Genomic DNA, 21009 nt, shown 5'->3' on the forward strand with positions numbered 1-21009 from the left:
ATAAATTTACAATAACAAAGTTTTAAAGATTTTAATAATTTTTCATAAAATATACGAATAAAAACTTGCGTTCTTTATCGTATTTTAAATTTTCCTCCGTTATTTATGTCTAAAATACCTCATGCAAATTTCATGTATTTTTTTAAAGCAAGTTTCCCTTCCTGAAAATCTTCGCAAAGAAAATTGACAAAATAAAATAAAATGTACATAAAACAACACGGACATTTTTAGCCTAGAACAGTAAGAAAAGGCGGGTATTAACATTAACGACACAGCTTTTTGTACAGACAATGCTCGAGGGAAGTTATTCGTTGGCAGTTCCAGCGTTAAAACTATCACAATTGAACAAATTGCCCGCCTGATAACAATGCTATCGAATGAACCCTCGCGGACAACCAAACATCCACCAAATCTAGGTCTCCGAATCCCTCGGAATTCTCAGATCACCGTGTCCTGATAAGCAGGGGGTCCGCTGAGAACAAACTGCCTCTGGCTCTGCCTAACAATATCCGTTCTATTGGGGACCTGAGGCGTAGCCCTCACCCCGTGATAATTACTATAACTCGACCTGGCACTGGCCGGCCGATTATTATAGATCTCGTCCAAGTCTTCTCCGTTCAAGCTCTGCGTGCTGGTTTGTTGGAAGGTCGGGTTACTCTGCCCCTGCCACTGCATCGTACTCAATTCACTCGGTTGCCAATTGTCAGTGAGATTCCTGGTCGAGCTGCTAGCGTCCCAATTCGGGTAATTCTGGTTCGTGTAGTTGCTGGTATTAGAGTAGTTGTTCGAAGAATCTTGGTTCCACAAGGTGGGAGAGGACACAGCCATGTTCACAGCTTCCGGCTGCCAGTTCGAGTTCCTATCCCTGTCCCAGCTCATTGAAATTCGATCGTAGTTGAGGGTACCTTGGGACAGCGAGTTCACGTTCTGATTGGTGAGATTGCTCACGGGCGTTGTGTTGGCGTAGAGACTCTCCTGATGGTCCATGATCCTGTTCACGGGATTCTTTCTGCGTGACTGTCTCACCGAACTCCTTCTGCTGGATCTCCTCGTCCCGTCGCGAGAGATCACCGATCTTCTCTTCACTCTGCGAGGCGTCATCGGCTTCGGGGATACGCTCTCGTCGTGAACCGCCGGCTCCGGTTGAGAATACTCGATGCTGTACAGCGGCCGTGGTTGCTTTTTCTTCCGTTTAGCTTGAGCTGCGTTGTAAAACAGATAGAAAAATATCGTTAACACGTGCTCTGTTGGTAATGGTTGTTCAGTTTGCGCTTGGATACTGACCAATTTATTGATCGTAGATTGGTTTTAGTATAGTTTTAAATGTAAACAGACACTTACATAGTTTTTTTTTTTTTATTTATTTAAATGTAAGTAGTCTTCTTAGATGTAGGGATCTAAAATTTGAAATCTAAAAATTTGCGAGTGATTAAGATTAATGGTTGATCACGATAGTCCATTTACATTTGTTACGTCACAAATATTTTAGAATAGAAAGAGGAAAATTTTGGACAATTTATCAATGGATCTCATAAATTCATTTCTAAATATTGAACGATGTTTAAAAGATTTCTCAAATAGATAGGAAAGAGGATATGAACGAAAGATCATGGAGTGATGATCTTAAATGAAAGTTAAATATTTTACAAAACTTTTGTATCTTTTTGTATACCAAGCGCAAACCGCAGAGTCGAACACGCGCTTTCAAGTCAAATGACAAACGTAGCTGTATGTTATCGAAGTATTAATATGAATCCTCAGTTATATGATTGATCGAAGTGATCGATCTCTTACATGCGAGGGACAACGCGTTCCAATGTCTAATTAACATTGAAATTTTAAAACAACGACGCCACTTTCCTGTGCTTTTCAATTATTGAAACAAGTCAAAATTATGTCCCATTCAAAAGGGGAGTCTAAAATTACCATTTACTCGTTTAATCAAGAGAAAAAGAAAAAAAAAAAAACGGTGAATCATCATTTAAATCGAATTTATTAAGATACATACTAATCGAAAGACAAAAACATCGATAAAAAATAATAATAATAGTAAAATAAAATAGTTTTGCCGAGAACCCACAGAAGAATAGGAGAATGTTAGAGAAGGAGCGAAAGAAAAGAATGGGGGTTAATAAATAAAAAAGCAAGCAAGTAGTAGGCATTGCACGTTTATTGTCGCCAATGAACTTGCACCAAAGGTAATATATAATACAGTAAAATAAATTATAAAACTAAGATCTACGATCTTAATCAAGTACACAACGACACTACTGTAACGATACTACTTGTACAAGCTTCGACAAAAGAAGGGGGGAGGGGAAAAAGAAAACAAAAGAATCCTCGATTGTACTAGAGAACAAACGTTTCAATATTGAATCTGAAGTGACCCGTTAATATTAAATGTACAATACGACGTTTATAGTTCGACTATAAATTCTCTGATGAAGTGAAAACGTTTCTCTCTCTCACTAGTCTTATATAAATAAATTAAGTAAAATATATAAGAGTATAGAATGTCCACAGGCTTGATGTTTCAAACTTTATCGATCAGTGTGTTCTATAGATAAAAATAAGATAAAAGTGACATGCAGTAAAAAGTCCATGAATGTTTCATTAAGAAGTTGCAATAAAAATATAACATTTCAAGTTATACTTATGTGTGTGTGCATTTCAAAGTTTCATCAATCAAAAGTTGATATCAGTATGCAGTTGAATTGACTGCAGATCAAATTTCATCGTGATACATTGATAAATGATTAATTGGATGTGTCGATGTAGTCAACATTCATAAAAAAGAAAATACACCTCTTCTGTTACAAAGAAAGCTCAATCTGTTATTTATTTAAATTTTTAGACACACTGAAAGTGCCATTCTCATTTGTTCCTTGAATTACTCCTTCCTAGAGAATCAAAAATATATATTTTTTATGAGGATCCCTTAATTTTCAAGTAGAATGTATTACAAAAGTATATAATGTGTACAATTTGGGCTATAAAATTTAATATTTGGCACTTGTGGTGCTTCCAATTTGTATAGATATTTTTGTATCCTAAACTTTTACTTTCAAACACGAGCACAAGTAGATCTCTTCAACAGTATAATAATAGAATCACGTACAAAGATAATAAACGTACCTCATATCAATACCATGGACATGAACGTTACAGTCTCATTCTGTATTAAACGACGAGAAATAGCAGATTTCATATTTTTCTCATAAAACATTTATGGACCTTTCGCTACGTAACACTTCAATCTTACTTTTACCTCCACGACATACTAACAAAGTTTGAACGCCAAACTCCATCCTGTATATACGTGTATAAGTATGTACAATATATATTTAGTGAGCAATTTATTTGCAAGATTCAATAAATCGAGTATACCCGATTTAAGATATATAAAACATAATTAATGTAATTGTGCGAATAAGTAAGTCGGTGATGGTAAGTCATCCGATAAGAATTAAAACTTAAAAGGTAATACATCTTAAGTAACGCGCAGGCAGTATCGCGAGCCGTGAACAAGGCCAAGATATAAGTCCAATCAGACGTGATGAGGAAAAAAATTCATTATTAGTATCGAGCAATCCCACTTGTGGCTGTGATACTAGTTTAAGACAGATGTATACACAGATATCTACGTGAACATTTAAAACTGAAAATTACATAACTATCAGCATCAATTAATCATTGCAAAACGTAGCTGTATCGTTCAGTTCAGTGTATTTTTTCCTGCACAAGCATTACGTGCACGTTTATAATTGTCGTCTACTATCGGATCGCATCAAATATTATTCGTCGATCGATCATTGCGTGCAAACCGCGATCTTGAACGTAGGCAAAGAAATCAATCGTTCGTCAGAACATCGAAAACAGTGATATGCTCCGTGCTCATTCATGATTTATAATTGTGCACCGTCTGAAGAGAACAGCTCTTGGTGAGTAAACGATTTTTGGAATTTCTCTGCTCTCGAAATATGAAAGCTTTCGAATTTTAACTCAACTCGATTGGAATTTGGAATCTGGAACGCAAGCTTGTCAGTTTCTTGAATGTCTTTTTACTCATCACGTTTAGTTTGGAATTGGACACTTCGAATTTTTCGAACGAGCCTTGATCTGCGACTCGCAGAATATAGTTCTGTGTAACTATAAGATACACAGTCTATAATAAGGACAGGCTTCTTTGTCACTTCAGATTTTGTTTTTCAGCCTCGACGTATCATTAGACATTCACTGATTAATAATTGATCCGTGAAATGTCAAAGATATTAATTTGATGAAAATCTATAGAGAAGTCTGCGTATGTGTATATATATATATATATATATATGTGGTACAATTTTCAATTCGCGTATCACTTTACATCTACCATATCGTTGTTTAAAGAGGGAGAACATCAAATAAAACATTCTGTCCAACTTAAGAACCGTAAACAAGTACTAGCATGCACTACCAAATACTCATACAAAGTTTCATCAAAACGAAAAAAAAAGTGTTTCGCAGCACCTTAATAAACACAAGTTCTTCACCATCGTGATACAATTAAGCTAAATTTCTAATGCAGTCTAAGGATCTCTATCAGAGATGCTATCTCGCAAGCTAGGCCATTTTGTGTCATCAGGGCAATTCTTAATTAAGTATCATTCGTATAACAAAAACACATCGACGTAGGAAAGGGAATGAAAAAGGAGAAAAAGTACAAAACAATCCTACGCATTCGTGAACGTTTACAATCGTGGCGTTTTTTTCGCTCATGCTGTACTTTTTTTTTTTTTATTCCTTTTAAGATGCAACGTCATCTCGTCTCTTATATCGTAACAAAAAAAAAAAAAAAAAAAAAAAAAAAAAAAAAAAAAAAAAAGAAGAAAAACATTCTCCTGTGAAGCACAGCTAATTAAAGTTACAAGTTCGATGATAAAAGGCTTGAATAAACATTTTCAAACAACAATGATTCATAGTTCTAAACGTATCACAGTGCGTATATCAATATAAAAATGCATGTTATCTAATCCAACATAAATCGTTATACATGAAGATAACTATGAGCAAATGTAAATAAAAATCTTCGTAAAAAGAAAAAAAAAAAAAAGAATTAATATGAACACGAAGAAGCGATCGATGCTATTGAACACACGTTGTCTATTTCACGTTATCAGTTATCAGTCGAAATACTTTAAAGACAGTAGCAGGAATTATTAACTGTGACGGTAAAAAAAAGTTGGTTCAGAAACGAGAGAAAGAGATATCCTTTCTAGACTAACAAGAAGAAATCGATCGAAGAAGGCATCCTAAGCTAGCTACTCTCTAATCGTTCTATTTGGCAAGGATAGGAATTCTACGTTACACCTTCGAATTCTCTATAAAATAGCATCGAAATACATTTAACGTCAGTCCATATACTGTTTTAATCGATTCGAGGCCGACGACGCACGGTATGCGTCCTACGCTATTCATCTGTAACGCAATACCTCTTGGAAAGAACTGCATGCGAATGAATAATTTAAAAAAAACGTCAATAAATATTACACAAGAGTCAAAGAATATAGAAAAAAGTGCGTGAAAATTTGAAAATCATTGTTGGTTTAAAATTAAGCAGTAAGTTCACAATCACTGCTGCCGAGATATTTTAAAAATAGTATCAACTTTCTCAAGATCATCTTCAAATGAGGCCCCGACCTCGAATGGATTAAGGTAGAAAGAAATAAATCCTCCCTATATGTATATATTTCTCTAGTTTTTAACAATCTAAAAATTACTGGCATATAACGACAAAGGTCTACTATCTCTTTTGGACTTATTTTGTTTATCTTGGTCAGTCACGTTCTGCTGATTCTCGATTGCCAATCTTGGATCAGAGTAAAATGACCTCATCGATTGCTCGCGAACATGATCGGTAAAGACTCTAGGCTTGTTGGAGGCTTTATTCTGCCTTACCACACCAGGTCGAGACTTGACACGCGGAGATGCAACGGGACTGTACTTGGACGAGTGCGGATAGTACAGTTTGTTCTTTTGATACTTCAATTTAGCAGCACTGTCCAACGAATCGTACTCATCGTACGGGGACACGGGCCTCTGCAAATGATCCAACGGATTCGAATAGTCGTTCGAGTAATCGACGTGCTTTAAGTCGCGACTGGACAGGTTGCTTCGTTCAGTTCTGATTGTGTCGTTTCTGAAGCTACATTTACTTCGTCCGGAGCTGTTAAACGTTTTATCGTTATGCTTTGGGAAGCTGGTATCGTGACAAATTGATTGATGAGAGCTAGCTGTGCCTGCGGGGTAATTTTGAGCGGAATTTTTGTGAGGGTGGGCAGGTGATGGAAGAGCCGAGTAGCTAACGTACATAGGATGCAACGGCGTGTGGCCTGCCAACCCAAAGTCATCACCTCCCACAAAGTCAACTGAAATATGAATCGTAGAATCGATTTCATTAGATCGAATTTCATTGACGTGAGCGTAATGATTCTTTTTCTTTTTTGTTTCTTCATTAAAACTAAATTAAATGATATAAAATTAAGTTTCATTCGAATGTGGCCAATTTGATAACAGTTTATAACGTTTCCAAAGGATACATGCTGTATCGAAGATTCACAGATGAACTCGCATAATATTCAAGCACCAAACATTCGCAGAAGAGTCGATGAGTAATAATGTGCATGAGAGAAACTATTTTACTTCGTGCTTTTTACATAAAGAGCAAATGCGTGCAAACCATGATACAGGCAAAGCACTTACCAAAGTGGAGGATCAAATCCACCAATGAAATCAACTGTAACCGACAACCCTCTTTTCAAGCAATAATAAATCTTAAATTTATTATAATTAGAAGAAAAAGAATCCTCAGGATGACGTTTATCACAATTGTCTTTCATATAATGTTGTTTTACACCATAAAAAGATTTATCATTGCATTATTTTTGCTTTTTCTTTTTTTCACTATATAAAAATAAGAAATTAAATTTAGACAATTTTCCCAACTTCTTGTTTACCAATCCCATGACAAAATTACCTAAATTTACTACCAAATAGTACCCCAGAATAAAATTAGAAATAATTTCACACTGTAAACTAATTTTTATATCAATCTGACACTGAAATTACAACAGTTCTTGAGTCTTATACTTACAGCTATCATCTTCCTCCAGGAAAACTTTACTTAGACAAATACCACCCACTACTGCGATAAACTAAAACAAAGGAAATATTATCTTCAATAGCATAATTCATACAATTTTACTAGACAGCAAAAGTTGATGATACTTACACCCAAGATGCATTGAGTAGATGCATGTAAAATTTCGACTACTTCATAATCTAACACACAATCTGTTACATTTGTAGGTCGGGCAGGTCTGAATAATTCTGGTTCAGTAACATCATAAATAGCTTTACAACCTGGTCCGTTGACATGCCACCAAGAAAAGCTACCAGTACCAAGATTTAAGATGTCGCTGTTCTAAAAAAGATTAATTGCAATTAAAGATCTATTGAAATTAGAATGACGAAATTAAATGGAAACTTTATACTTACTTTGTCGAGTATACCAACGTCAAGGTAGAAACATATCATGAATATATTCCAGCCTAACCATAGTGTATTCCATATACAATACTAAAATGAATTTAATACACAGAATTAAATACTTCTACATGTAACTTATTTAAAGTAAAACAAATGACTCTACTTACTGATATGATATATTTAGGCCTATATTGAAAAGCCCCGAAAAACCCTAAAATCACAAATATAATGTTGAAGAAATTGACCAGTATCGGGGCCCACATAAAGCCTAGAAAGTCGAAGACCTGGCGCTCTACTGTAGTGATCTACAAGCAGATATTAAACAGCTCCAATTAGATTTAATAAACCATTAAAGAAGTCTAGGTAGAATATTCCTTAAGATTAATTTCTTTCATTTCTGTCAACTTCTTTTTGTCTGCAATCTTAATTTACACCAATTGCTCTGCGTTCTAAATACCCAATTAATCTGATGCTCCAAATACGAACCAGTGTTCATGAACCACATACGTTTTCTTGCTTTGAGAATCTTGTTTCATTCTACATTTGTTAGCTTCAAAGCTCAATTGTTTCAAACATGTACTCAATAATAATATCGAGTCAACAAATTTCGTTGATTGTATCCTGTTTTTTCGTATGCGTTTATTACATTTTTTAATTAGTAAAAAAAAAAAAAAAAAAAAAAAGAAAAGAAAAAGAACATCTCTCAAGTACAACGTAGTACTGTGATATTCGACGCGAGTCGATAAGAAAGCAAGCTTAGAAAGTAGTAAAAGCGGTATTAAATGGATCGTCCAGTTTCTACACGGCGATCTCTATTCAACGCAGATAAACCACGCGACCTGTGGATCGATAAAGCGATACGATAAACAAGCAAACGCGTACATTTCATCGAGCTACGATAAAATCATTCGATTCGTTTGCAACAATGTAACGACGCGCAAGGAAGAGAGTACACTTTCGTTTGAAAGATGCTCGACAATTCAAATTCTTCGGATTGTCTACGTTCCTACCGAAGCTACTGAACTGTGACTCATTGTCAAAGAAACGCGAATTACGCGTGTCACGGAATGAACAATCATTTCCCCTGACGAGGGAAACAAAAACATTTTTTCCATCAGCGACACACTCACAAGTTGCAAGGTGCATATTGTCAGCAGAAAGTGCCTTCGATTACAAATTCCCATGTCATTTGGCCAGGCAGGTGTTCTAGCGTACGCGGCCACGGGTTTTCTTCTGGTCACACGACGAAAACGATCTCGTTGCACGTTGGCTGCATCACTGTCGCATGTTCCAACGCGTCGCCATGTTCCCTTGGCACTTGTTCCGTCCCTTTCTCGCGGCCGACTGGTGCAAGTGGCATGCAACCACGGCTTGCACGACACGATTTTGTAGCCAAGCTACAACTTGGCTGTACGGTCTGCTCTGAGCCAGTTCCGTTTCCGAAACGATGATGTTACACTTCTCCCACTTTTGTTATTTTCTATCAGTATAATTAGCGGTGATAATACGTACGTACGTATGTATATATAGTTTTGTTATCTTTAACCTTAACCTGTTATACATCGAACTAGGCAATTTCTTACAAATTAATCTATTCGCGGTCACAGTTCTAAATCCTGCAAAATATACCATTAACTTGACCTGTCGCACGTTTACTCTTGGAAAATTAGTTTTTGGCATCTATCTTTACTTATGGGGATGATAAACGCAATAGTTTCCATACTGAAATTATGGAAATAAAAATATTTAATGTATATTATACGTTATTATGTATTATATAGAATAAATTGCGAAGGTAGACAGAGATTGACTCAATGGTTAATAAAATATAATGTATAAACATTAATATGTACTATTAAACATTGAATTAACACTTGGTAAAATTTAAGTTCGTTTTCTGTACATGTCTGTGTATAATATAAACGGGAACATATTTTCACGATTCTAATTAGTAGGTATAATAACTCTCACTATCCATGAAAGACAGTATCGGGAACTCGCTTAAAATGAAAAATTGACGTAAACGAATTAATTTACTTATTCTTTGGTTTAGATTTAAGAAAAAATGCGAGTTTTCTTTATTAATGTAGTTAATAGATTAACTTGGAAAAATTTTAATTAAGAAAGCGTTCGAGTAGACTATATTGCATATGTGTGTATATATATATATATATAAACGTATTGAGTTTTTGTTTTACTATGCGCGAAATGTATTATGAATTTCGGTGTCTGTGAATGGCTTGGAATTCAATACGTGTTACGTGTTATACATTGGATGCACAGTATACATTATACTGGCAGGTGAAATAGAAATGATACACTTCCCATTTTAATAAAATAGTTTCGGTAAGCAGACTTTTAATCTAATCCTTATAAGTATATACGTACTTTTATATTTTGCTTTTGCAGGTTTAAATTTCATTTAAAGAGGAAGCGCAGCGAGATGAGGATACATTTACCTGAGTATTAAACACTTAATGCCCTGTTTTTGTTGCGTGCAGCGAGTTCCATCGTTCTTTTCCTGTTTCATGCTTTTTATATTCCTATTTATCCTTATTTTCCTATATTTATCTTGAATTTATTCTTATTTTTCTATATTTATCTGTTGCTTCTTCTTGTTGCTGTGTTTTGAGCCAGTTTTTGGTAATGTTATAATTACTATTTCCTGTTTTATATTTTTCCATGAAACATATACGGATAAAGAGAATGAAGACACCTACATACATCTGCAAAACACGTACATGTAATATTCTGTTGATTATTTTTGTAAATGCAATTAATATGCGTTGTATATTCAATATTTAAATGTATTATTTTATGTACGTTGTAAGATATATATAAATAAATCATTGTTTAGTAAATATTAAACAACCTTGTCTTTTTATTTGTTATTTCTAAATAATTTCCCTCTATTGAAGAAGAATTTCTAATGTACAGACATTTCCTAAGATAAATAGAGCACAGTAAGAAAGCCAAAAGTCTAATTTGGAAAATATAATTGCGAAAGTTCATTAATTAATTGTCTAAATAAGTCTTTTTTTGTAATTGAAGATTAGCGCGGTTTATGAGCACTGAAATGCTAGCGCCGCGTAACGGTGAAAAGATGAAACTAAAAATCTATTGCCATCCTCGTCGCACGCTATTGCTCTCCTTATCTATAGTAATGTAATAGCTGCCATCTATTGGATTTGGAGAAATGGAAAATTTTATTATATTACACAGTAAAATTATTATTTTAACCATTAAATACGTACATTCTCAATTATTCTCAATTATTGTTGAATTTAGCATTAGAATTGTTAAGAATTACGCAGTATAACTAAGAGCATATAATAAAATATGTGTATATATATGTACATTACAATGAGTTAGTCAATTACAAGATTATAATATTGCTATTGATTAGAATTGAAATTAAATTTCGATATAAAATTATAAATAACTTTTAGCATAGCATGTTCTGTTTAAATGTTTATATTATTTCTTTAATTGTTGAAAATTATATGTAATAATTATTTGGTTAAATCTTACTTTAAGGGAGCAAAAGTTATACACTGTTTTTGGTAATCTGACAGATTTCGATGACTTGAAGCCAAAAGTGCAAGTTTTATAAACATTCACAACACAAACGCAAATTTAATAGCTATTGATTTAAATTTACTGAGAACTTCTGGATAATACTTTTTCCTGGACGACTTTTCTGGATAATAGTTTCCTCTTTACATATGAGGTGTGCTTCTTTCCGCCATGCTTCCCGGTTAAAAATCGATCATGAGAAATATCGATTATGTTCGATATTGCATATTTCACTGTTGGCGCTAATCTTTAACTAATTTAAACTTAATACACGTGCGTTTCACACGAAATGTTGGAATAAAAAAAAAAAACTAGTCTAAATCAAATACACAAAATTCATGAGATATTCTTAAGAAAGAACGAAAATATTCATATACTAGATAAAAAAATTATCTGAAAAAATACTCTGAACTGTTATAATTTCGTCAAAATTGTACAACAATTAATCTGATTTAATAATTAATATTAATATTATTTGTTGAAAATTGATTTTCCAATGTGTACATGTAACGAAGAAACGCAATTTCATTGCAAGATGAAAAGAAAGACAATAGAAGATCAATTTTCACGTCAAACTTTCCAAAATGCTAATGTCAATGAACGAAATTATACTTGTATAAATTATTCATATACGAATGAACTTGAAATCAATTTAAAAAAATAGAAAATAGAAAAAGGGAAAAAAGAAAAAGAAAAAAGACACAATATCAAAGCTATTTCACTTGCACATTAATCAAACATGCAGCAGGCGATCAGGTTGACAAATACTTTCGAAGAAAACCTAAGCTGGACGTCGCTAAAGTCCACATTTTAAAATTTCTAAAGGCATTTTTCTTTCCTTGCCTCTGGTGCTTTCTTTTCTGTAGCCACATCTTTGAAGAAGGTAATCTCGAAAGTTGAATAAAATACTGATAATGAATGACGAATATTTAGTGGCACACTTTAATTTTATTTGTCATTATTTCCTTTTTAATAGAAATGAAAAAGTTCTGAGCAGATTGCAATTTCATATTCTTAATAAAAAGAAATTAATTTTCTCTCTGTATATTGATAATTTACATAATTTAAAAATTCTCTTAAAAAGTCCTCGCACATACAAAGAGAATCGATAAGTAAAGATTTCTCTCGCGAAAACGAAATAAGCTATAATCTTTCCTTTTTTTCTATTTATAAAAACCATGATCGATTATCTGTTACATGTTTTATTAATAGGCAAGTGCGTACATCGCTCGCCGCTGCTCAAGAATGCGAAAAAATATAATCGATTCGAACACGAATACTACCTGGACCGCGGAGATTTCTACAACCACGCTTCCGGTATTCGAGAAACGAAGTCCGTTTGGATACCCTGTGAACAATTACGTTCACGCGCACGTCTTAAAAGAGATAAAAACAGGCTTCTTATCTTTTTTAAAAGAGGTACATCTCGACGTAGTCACCTGTGAAAAAATTTGGCCCTCGAATATTATTATTGGATCATAAATAATTGTAATAATTTCTGTTTTATTTAACGTTTGAATTTTTTGATATTATATATTTAATATGTCTTCTTAATAGACAATCTGAGCTACGTATAGGTATACTTTATTATAAAACACTACGTGCATTTCATCTGTAATGAATCTGACCATTAGCAGCATCACAGTTTAGAATTAGAGTTATCTGATTTATATTTTGTTTCTCATTAATGAAATTCAGTTAAATTAAAATTTTAAAATTCTAATTAATTTAATTCGGACCTATTATGGTTTCTAATGGCCCAGTAATGGCCAGTTAAGAATTAATTTATTATTGTTCTAAGAGAATTTAAAATATGAATTGATGATTAGTATGTTACTTATTGTCGACAGAATGCAAATTTTTATTTCTATTTTGCAGGTACGGCTCGTTTAAGGTGCGCTGAAGGCACGTTTCGCGTGCATAATATTTATGGCGATGGTAACTGTATGTTTCGAGCGATTAGCTATATTTTATGGCGAAACGAGGATGAACATCGGTACTTGCGTTCAATGGTATGATCCATCATTCTTTATTATAATATTAAAATTTAATATTTGAATTTAATTTAATTTTCAAATTAATGCATTGGCTGAATCAACTGATGTTAGATTTATATTTATACTACTATTTTTACTGTTTGAATAAAAAATATTACTTAAAAAGAAAAATAATTAAGTATAAAAAGCATCAACTGATTCTTTTTTAAATGTACTACAGAAAAATCTATAATAATCAAAAATAAATTGCCAAAAGACAGTCTATAAAAATATTAGAAAATATGTAAGATTATATTATAAAAATATTATAATGTGTAAGAGAATAATATTTGATATTTAATTAGAATATTAAGAAATAAAGAATATTACAAAATAATAAGTAGTATTTAAAATATTTAGTAAAATGAAGAAATCTAAAATTTAATCTATAACTAACAAAGTTAGAGTTAAAAAAAATTTGAGAGAAATTGCAATTACGAAGTTAAGTTATTTTAAAAAAGAATCAGTCTTCTCGTCGCTCGCACAAACGATAGAAATTTTGCTTCGGCAGGTGGTGCAACACGTCAAAGAAAATTGGCACGAGTATGGGCCCTTCGTGATTGCCGAATGGAACATATCGGATCGGCAAACTTATGACAATTATATGAACATGGTAGGCACGTTCGCCAGTGAACTCGAATGCACGGTAGCCACTAGGATGTACGACATGAATCTATCGATCTATCGCGAGATCAACGACAGACACGAACTTAAACGAGTGTTTCACAATCATGTTAGCTCGCAATTCGCGACAGCTAGACTTTTATTCACCGGGAACTCAGACAGCGGTCACTACGACGTATTAATTCCTGATTGACGAACGTTCAAAAAGAAAAAAGATTCCATATGATCATACACGTTAGTTTTCCTTTTCTGATGCATATAGTTTGTATATTTTTTTGTTAATGATTGTTGATTATTTCTTAAATATCTTCGCGTCAATTTGGATGTCTTTTTCTTGGAATTTATGTAGATCGAATTATTGGATGATACACGAGTATCATGTACCGAAATAAAATTTCGTTCTGGTGTAAGTATGGTTTCTTCTTAATTATTAAGAGAGATTTCAAAGCTGTTTTTTTTTTTTTTTTTTTTTTTTGAAATAGTCAAATGGCAGAATTTAGAAAGTTCAGCAGACTATCTTTTTTTAATGATTCTATCGAGCATGGGATAAAAAAAGAATTCACTTTTACGTGGGATAATTGCATCTTTGAAAGTGGGACCACTCTGTGAGCAATGTTATTCCGTTGTAGATCATGCAACTGAAAAATTAAAGAGAAAAAATTAGAAATATACAATATATTAAATTTCAACAACTAAAAGTTAACATAAAAACCGAATTTGTCTTACGTACAAGATTTTCAAATTTAATATTAATTTCAATATTTATTTATTGAACTGACTGCAAGAAAATCAGAAAGTGAAAAATGCAGAAAATAAAAAATACAAAATAATCGTTGGATCATAAAATTATCTTCAAATCGTTTTTCCGTATGATAAAAATTAGTTTCTGTTTTCTCTATTCATATTTTAATACCTTATTTGATACAGCAGTCTGGATATCCAACTCGTGTTATATTGATCACTCCTCACTGCCGTGACAATATTCTTAGCCACTCGTTCTTCGCTCTCTTTCAATGTGCTTCAACAGTTGTAATTAGATGGAAAGGAAACATATTAAAACAGAAACATACATAAAGAAACTAAAAGAGTACTTGTTTGAGAACGACAAAACATTGGAGAGATTTTGCAGGAAATATACGCACTTTTTGCAATGAAAAAGCATTCATTAAAATAAGAAAAAGAGTCTTCCTATAAGGAACAATGAACATTTCGATTATACAATGATTATATATTCAATTAACGCCAAATTATTAAAGCGATCAAAATAACCAATCTAATAAAATTTTTCTTCTAATTTTGTGCCTTTTATTATCAAATTATTATCATAGCAAAAATTTGTGTTCCTTGTTGTATTATGGAACTTCTCCTTTTTTTTTCTCTCTCTTTCACCATAATATTTCTCTGATATAAGTATTTTAATTATGATTATCGGTAGTTCCAGTGTTAAATTATCTAAATCGTATCTCATTTAAATATTCGAAATATTATTACCTGCACTCTGCAATTGGAGAGAACGCCAAAAATGTCAAATTGCTACTGTGATTGCTCAATTCTTGGCACATACATTCGATAAAACCTGCATTGATCGTTAACGTACATTAATATATTAGTAATAAACTATTATTCGATGATGCTTACTCATTATAACCATTTTGGAGGTCTGGTAAGTGTCATTATTTAATGCGACTGGAGTCACTCCGATTATATGAGCCTGTTTTCGACCCAACATCATTGGAAAGAAAGCCAGAACTGTCTGCAAGTAGAAACAAGAAAAAAATATTAACAATACAGAAAGAAATATAATTTTGTGAAAATAACTTAAACAGCAACGAATTTTGTCGTACATTACTAAGAAGAAAAACAATTTTTAAGAGACACGAAAAATTCAGTAACGTCATATCACTTCGTCTCAGACTGAACGTTCTTTAAACAATGGAGAACGATCTTGTTTTAGATTTAGAAAACAAGTTTATACCCAAAAATGTGACATCAGAATCTTGCTGGTCGTGTCGAAGGCATCCTCGTTTATACTGTCAATGCAGGTCACTAAAATATCGATTCTTCCGACATCATCTTTCACTTTTTCAGCTGTTCTCTTGATCGCGTCTTTGTCTGAGAAATTACACCGATACGTGGATATAGTCGATCGGCATCGTGAGGAATCGTCCTTTCGGTGACTCGGTGCGACCTCCTCGACAACGAGACGCTGTTTTTTCAATCTGGATGCTGTCGCCTCGATTAACTTGTGATCGTTGTCCAGACAAACGACGGAGCAACCGTTCCTTGCGAATTCACTCGCCAGAGATTCACTCAACGAGGAAGCAGCACCGGCTACCTGTTGAAGATTACGGTTTTTATCTTCTGACCTGTTCGTTTCGAGGTCTAAATACCTGGACCATTCAATTTAAAATTGCATTTAAGATCTTTTGAACTTGCAAGCTCGAAACAATCCTACGAATGTTTAAAAGCGTGCAACCTCTTTCAATTATGAAACTCGACTTTTTCTAGATCTTTAAAGCGAGACGATGTTTATAATCTTACCAGAACTACACTTTCAGTCAAATCTCTGGGTGGTTTGGGTAGCAGGGACTTGAAAACCTTAAGGATGGCCACGAGAATAAATAGAAACGTACTGACTAAGAATTCAATGGTGAGGAGGAACCAAATGGTGAACGAAGGACACAGCATTCTTGAATTCGGAATTATCATATCATATCTCTCACGGGGCAAGATTGCACTGAAATAAAATAAAAGCAAAAGTTCAAGCTAGTAGGAATGAGCAAGAATACAAATTAAATGCAAACGCACTTCCCGATTAATATAAATTGTATCTATTACCAAATTATTAATTCCCCTTCTATTATTAACCAGTGCATTTACTAAAACATTATCGTGAGAATAATGCGGTGATTTATATTTTTTTCCCGAGTTTGACAATCTGATTAGTAAAATAAATATCGCGAAATTAAAAACTTCAAGTCAACAATCGAGCCTGAAGTGAACAGTCAAATTTAATCGTCTACGTTGTGAAACGTACCGCGAATTATTTCGTTGAATAATTTAACTGACAGAATTAATCACGAGAAATACGACACGACGAAAAGAACTCATTATCGTTGGAGAATTTCGTATATCAAAAAAATAAATTGAAGTATATTGACGATTCAGTATTAAAAAAAAATTGAAAACACATTAGAAAAAAATCGAGCTGTAGATAGTTGATACTCGCGAAAAAACACCATAAATTGTCCGCTATCGGACGAAAGTTTCCTGCGCCGTAGTGTTACTAATTATAACCGGAAATATTGGTGTCCCATAATATTGGCGAAAGTGTGACAACGTTGCATAATGGAACAATTCGTAACTAATCAAATGGCATCGAAACACCATCGATTTACAATTGAAGTTTATAGTAAGTTTAAAACACCACTGGCCAACCGGCGAACTCGAGGTCCTTATGAACCTTTCATCCCCCCTTGTACTACGCTTAACCACTATCGCGTTGGTTTTATACTTTATTTTGTTTCTTAAATTCGTATCTGCGTAATAGCGCAGCGTTCTTTGATATTGCAGCATGACTGAATGTTATTGTACGTTATTATATATGTTACATAACGAACTCTTAGTATCAGCATTTTATGCAGAATTTGATTTATTATCTTTATCATTATTACCGTCACTTATTTTATTTAAAATTGGTTTTAACTTAAGTGGAATATATACAAAAAGCGACGTATAAAAAACAAGACTAGCTGTATATTTATTAATAGTACCTGTACATACGTTTTAAGAACATATATTATATACATATAAAGTAACATTAATCTGATTTATGCCAATAAGGAATAAATGTTTTAATATATTCAAAAAATAATTGATTCTGAGCAATAATAATCTTGATATCATGATGTCTGAATAGTGATCTTAATTACACTCTGTATCGTAATGCGAAACCTTCTGACGCTTCTGAACCTTCTATAATATATAATATATAAATGACTATCATTTCTTATTTGGCGCTATTACCTGATACTGTCACTTAGAAATACCTTATAATTTCAAATAAAACATGTATTGCAATTTATTTGTAATTTCATTATCATTTCCTATTTCATTTGGAGCTGCCGTTTGTTCCTTTTACTTTTTATCATCAGTTCAAGTAAACGACATCATCGTAAGAAAATATCATTTTTATAGAACAATAATATATTAATAATATTTTATAGAATAATTTCGAATAGAAAACAATACTTTTTGTATCATAGTATTAAATTTTTACATAGGAAATGGCCGAAATATTGTTACTGCTCATTTCTATGTTATGTTATTGCTTTTTCCTTTTTTTTTTTTTTTTTTTTTTTTTTTTTTTTTTTTTTTTTTTTTTGTTATAACTTATCGACAATGAAAGATGCTCATATTTTCATCTACATAATGAAAATAACTGGCAACGTTTGGCTGGAGAAACCGAGACACCCCGTATACATAATCGTCATTCACAAAAGGAAAACCCAATTGTCTACGAGGTATATAAAAAAATTGCATACAAAGCGTGCAAGGTATTACGTGAAAGTACAGTTCCCTTTCTTTCACACTTTCTCCTTCGATTCCAGTTGAAATGTGCATCGATCGTTGCTGAAAGTATGAAATAGATGACTATCACAGTAACCCGAGCGTAATAAATCAGAAACAGGAAAAATCTACGCCCCTTATGTAACTTACGCTATTACGTAAAAGTATCAACTAATGGTCGATTCAGATATGAAGTTCGACTCGCTAACACTCGCTAAAAAACGACTGCGCACGAACCAGTTAAATTTCTCCCGCATGTCGCTTGTTCCCCCCCCCCTTTTTTTTTTTTTTTATTCATGAAACAGCTGATCCGTTACGAATATGTTATTATATTCTTTTTCTTTTTGTTTTTTTACGTGGCGTCGAGAGGCAAAGCGCACGAAAGCAGATTTCGAGTTGATATTGATGGCGATCGATGAACTAGAAAGAGAGAAGAAAAAGTGATGCTGCACGTTTCATTTATTTATACGCGTGGAAATTAATTCGAGGCCTTTGCATCGAGTTTTAAACTGAAAATCGTCAAATTTACGAAACGCACGTTGCAGGTTGTTGAAAGAAACAATTGAAGATTCTTCAATGGCAATTTAGATACATCTGTTCACGAGCATCTTGAACGCAGAAGCTTGAAAATTGAAAATTCTAAGGACATGAATAATTATTAAATGAAAATGCAAGAGAAACTCGTTTTACAACGCTTTCGAAATAATTTCCTACAACATAAAATCATGAAACATTCGAATCATAAGATTTGGATTATTCCAATTGTAATTGATTTTTTTATACACAAAGATTCACAAAAACTTATATAAATGTCAAAATTTTGTGAACGATTATAGAAACTATCCTTAAAATCTGGAAACTGCGATATTTCAATAGCTATAAGTATAAAAGTATAAAATGTAAAGTAAGTATAAAATGTTCTTGACAAGCTTGAAAAACACTCCTCCATTCCATAAACAGTTTTATACTCTAACGACATTCTATGTTCAAAAAAACTAATATTTGAAAACTAATATTCTAATCGTGTGTAAAATATTTCTGCAAATACTTCGGGTTTCAAGAAATTTCATTAAAGTTTTGCGCATGCAAGAGAAAAAAATAGAGGAATAGCTCGAAGAATAGCTCTTCCTGTTTAACAAAAATTGCATTTCTGATTACCTACGTGTTCGAATTCAATGGAACAAAGAAAAGTCGTTGCACTGATGCTGCGGTAGTGACAATCTCGGATCTCTTGCACAGTTTTATAAAGAAGTTTGTCATGAACTTGACTCTTAAATCAACTTACCTCAAGGTAAACCTGTACACCGAGATACGGACACACAAAAAAAAATGATTGAACAGGAATGCCTATTAACCGCGTTGACATATTATATTCGACTTTCTAAAAATTGAATGTTAACATATTGTTGTTATGGTTGATCTTTCTATTAACATATTGCATTTCCTATTTCTGATACTGATTGAAAACGAAGCGTTTACAGAAAATATGATATGACAACTTTGTGATTGTATACAATCAATATTATAAAAGTCAATGTACATTTGTCGAATTTCAAACACTTGAGTATTTTGAAACAGAACAAAATACTGAGGTTACAATACGGGAATATTGAAATGCTTCTAACATTTATTTAAAAGAACATTTAAACAGAAATCGAAAAAAGTCTGCATACACAATTATAGATAAGATGGATGAAGCGAATAAAACTTATTCGGGAATATACGTTCATGCAAAACTAAATAGAGCTTTGAATAGAATACAATCGTTTCATTATAGTTTTGAAAATGATTTCGCATTAATCACGAAGTAAATCATATTCATACTTATTTTTGCCCTGAATTACTACTATATTTCTTCCTTTTGCTATAGCAAACACAGTCACAGTCGAATTAGAAAAATTCCGAAATTTTCTGTTCGTTGATAATCACTACTAATTATTGTAAATGAAAATTGACACAAAACAAAAAAATTGAAGTATTACCTTAGAAATGATCCAGAGAATACTGATATTCACTGATGAATGAATTTCGAAAGATTATCAAGAATCATCGATTATGTTAACAATCACGCATTATAATTGCAACAATTCAAATGAAATTTTAATTCAACATCGTCAAATGTCAATGAAAGTTGTAATAAAATAAAACATCGAACGAAAGAATCACTGGAGTGTGATGTTACACAAATAGTCCAGAAATTACACTGAGAAATTGCAACTGAACGAACATTGGAAGGTTTTGAACAAGCAACAGCGAATGCTATCCCGATAGAACTCTACAACCGGTTGAACTTGACTGCACAGAGTCTTACGTTTTATTATTCTGTATGGAATGTGCCGAGATCCACGTGCGTCAGTCCAGTTAACGAATTTTTCTTTATAGGAAAGAAACTCTGCGCAGAATGAGATCAGCAATTCTAGGAAAAACTAATATACAATCAACTTTGGACATGAATTGAATAAAACATTTGAAAAATGATTATTTAAATGGCACAGCATCTTCAAAGCGACTGCCTATGATAACTTTCGACGAGGAGTGCTCGTTGGATTTTAAGAATAATTGTATCAAGAAGAAACGCCCTTTTCTTTTATCATTCACTTGTCATTTGATTTTGATTTAGATTCAGATTTGAATTCAGATACAGACTGTTCACTCCTGCTCGGTTTTGTTTAATAAT

The 21009-nt window shown here is 32.9% G+C and overlaps 3 protein-coding genes across 9 annotated transcripts; 1 reads left to right on the top strand and 2 right to left on the bottom strand.

Moving 5' to 3' along the window:
* Window positions 1-54: 54 nt before the first annotated feature.
* On the bottom strand, window positions 55-9100 carry LOC122537704 (sodium/potassium-transporting ATPase subunit beta-1-interacting protein). Of its 2 annotated transcripts, none has more exons than XM_043671099.1 (6): window positions 8658-9100; window positions 7695-7832; window positions 7537-7617; window positions 7271-7462; window positions 7133-7193; window positions 55-1202 (listed from the first exon to the last, which is right to left on the bottom strand). In XM_043671099.1, the coding sequence occupies exons 1-6, from the start codon at window positions 8709-8711 to the stop codon at window positions 439-441; spliced, it is 1290 nt and encodes a 429-aa protein (XP_043527034.1). In that variant the 5' UTR covers window positions 8712-9100; the 3' UTR covers window positions 55-438. The 2 variants fall into 2 exon arrangements, with proteins under 2 accessions (XP_043527034.1, XP_043527035.1); XM_043671100.1 differs by lacking the exon at window positions 55-1202 and adding an exon at window positions 2156-6407 and having other exon boundaries at window positions 8658-9084.
* Window positions 3533-13964, top strand: LOC122537706. 2 transcript variants are annotated; one of them, XM_043671106.1, is made up of 3 exons: window positions 3533-3941; window positions 12982-13115; window positions 13651-13964. In XM_043671106.1, the coding sequence occupies exons 2-3, from the start codon at window positions 13050-13052 to the stop codon at window positions 13954-13956; spliced, it is 372 nt and encodes a 123-aa protein (XP_043527041.1). In that variant the 5' UTR covers window positions 3533-3941; window positions 12982-13049; the 3' UTR covers window positions 13957-13964. The 2 variants fall into 2 exon arrangements, with proteins under 2 accessions (XP_043527041.1, XP_043527042.1); XM_043671107.1 differs by lacking the exon at window positions 3533-3941 and adding an exon at window positions 12320-12522.
* Window positions 13965-14193: 229 nt separating this feature from the next.
* LOC122537705 (retinol dehydrogenase 10-A-like) lies at window positions 14194-20635 on the bottom strand. Of its 5 annotated transcripts, none has more exons than XM_043671104.1 (7): window positions 20315-20635; window positions 16305-16500; window positions 15739-16098; window positions 15402-15516; window positions 15255-15339; window positions 14677-14781; window positions 14194-14401 (listed from the first exon to the last, which is right to left on the bottom strand). In XM_043671104.1, exons 2-7 carry the CDS (start codon window positions 16470-16472, stop codon window positions 14329-14331), a joined length of 906 nt encoding a protein of 301 aa, XP_043527039.1. In that variant the 5' UTR covers window positions 16473-16500; window positions 20315-20635; the 3' UTR covers window positions 14194-14328. The 5 variants fall into 5 exon arrangements, with proteins under 5 accessions (XP_043527039.1, XP_043527036.1, XP_043527038.1 ...); XM_043671101.1 differs by lacking the exon at window positions 20315-20635 and adding an exon at window positions 19495-19595; XM_043671103.1 differs by lacking the exon at window positions 20315-20635 and adding an exon at window positions 16989-17020.
* Between the last annotated feature and the right edge of the window lie 374 nt (window positions 20636-21009).

Source organism: Frieseomelitta varia, unplaced genomic scaffold, assembly GCF_011392965.1.
Source record: "Frieseomelitta varia isolate USP_RPSP 00005682 unplaced genomic scaffold, Fvar_1.2 scaffold_925, whole genome shotgun sequence".
NCBI classification, from domain to species: domain Eukaryota; kingdom Metazoa; phylum Arthropoda; class Insecta; order Hymenoptera; family Apidae; genus Frieseomelitta; species Frieseomelitta varia.

What these genes read in the sequence shown, in the direction of transcription:
- LOC122537704 (XM_043671099.1), bottom strand. Translation starts at nt 8,711, where the DNA reads ATGGGAATTTGTAATCGAAGGCACTTTCTGCTGACAATATGCACCTTG. An exon ending in GGCCTAAATATATCATATCA is followed by an intron (nt 7,618 to 7,694) that starts GTAAGTAGAGTC and finishes AATTCATTTTAG; the next exon opens with TATTGTATATGGAATACACT. An exon ending in CTACTCAATGCATCTTGGGT is followed by an intron (nt 7,194 to 7,270) that starts GTAAGTATCATC and finishes CCTTTGTTTTAG; the next exon opens with TTTATCGCAGTAGTGGGTGG.
- LOC122537706 (XM_043671106.1), top strand. Translation starts at nt 13,050, where the DNA reads ATGTTTCGAGCGATTAGCTATATTTTATGGCGAAACGAGGATGAACAT. An exon ending in ATCGGTACTTGCGTTCAATG is followed by an intron (nt 13,116 to 13,650) that starts GTATGATCCATC and finishes TTGCTTCGGCAG; the next exon opens with GTGGTGCAACACGTCAAAGA.
- LOC122537705 (XM_043671101.1), bottom strand. Translation starts at nt 19,592, where the DNA reads ATGACAAACTTCTTTATAAAACTGTGCAAGAGATCCGAGATTGTCACT. An exon ending in CTCCAAAATGGTTATAATGA is followed by an intron (nt 15,340 to 15,401) that starts GTAAGCATCATC and finishes CGATCAATGCAG; the next exon opens with GTTTTATCGAATGTATGTGC. An exon ending in TCTCCAATTGCAGAGTGCAG is followed by an intron (nt 14,782 to 15,254) that starts GTAATAATATTT and finishes CAACTGTTGAAG; the next exon opens with CACATTGAAAGAGAGCGAAG.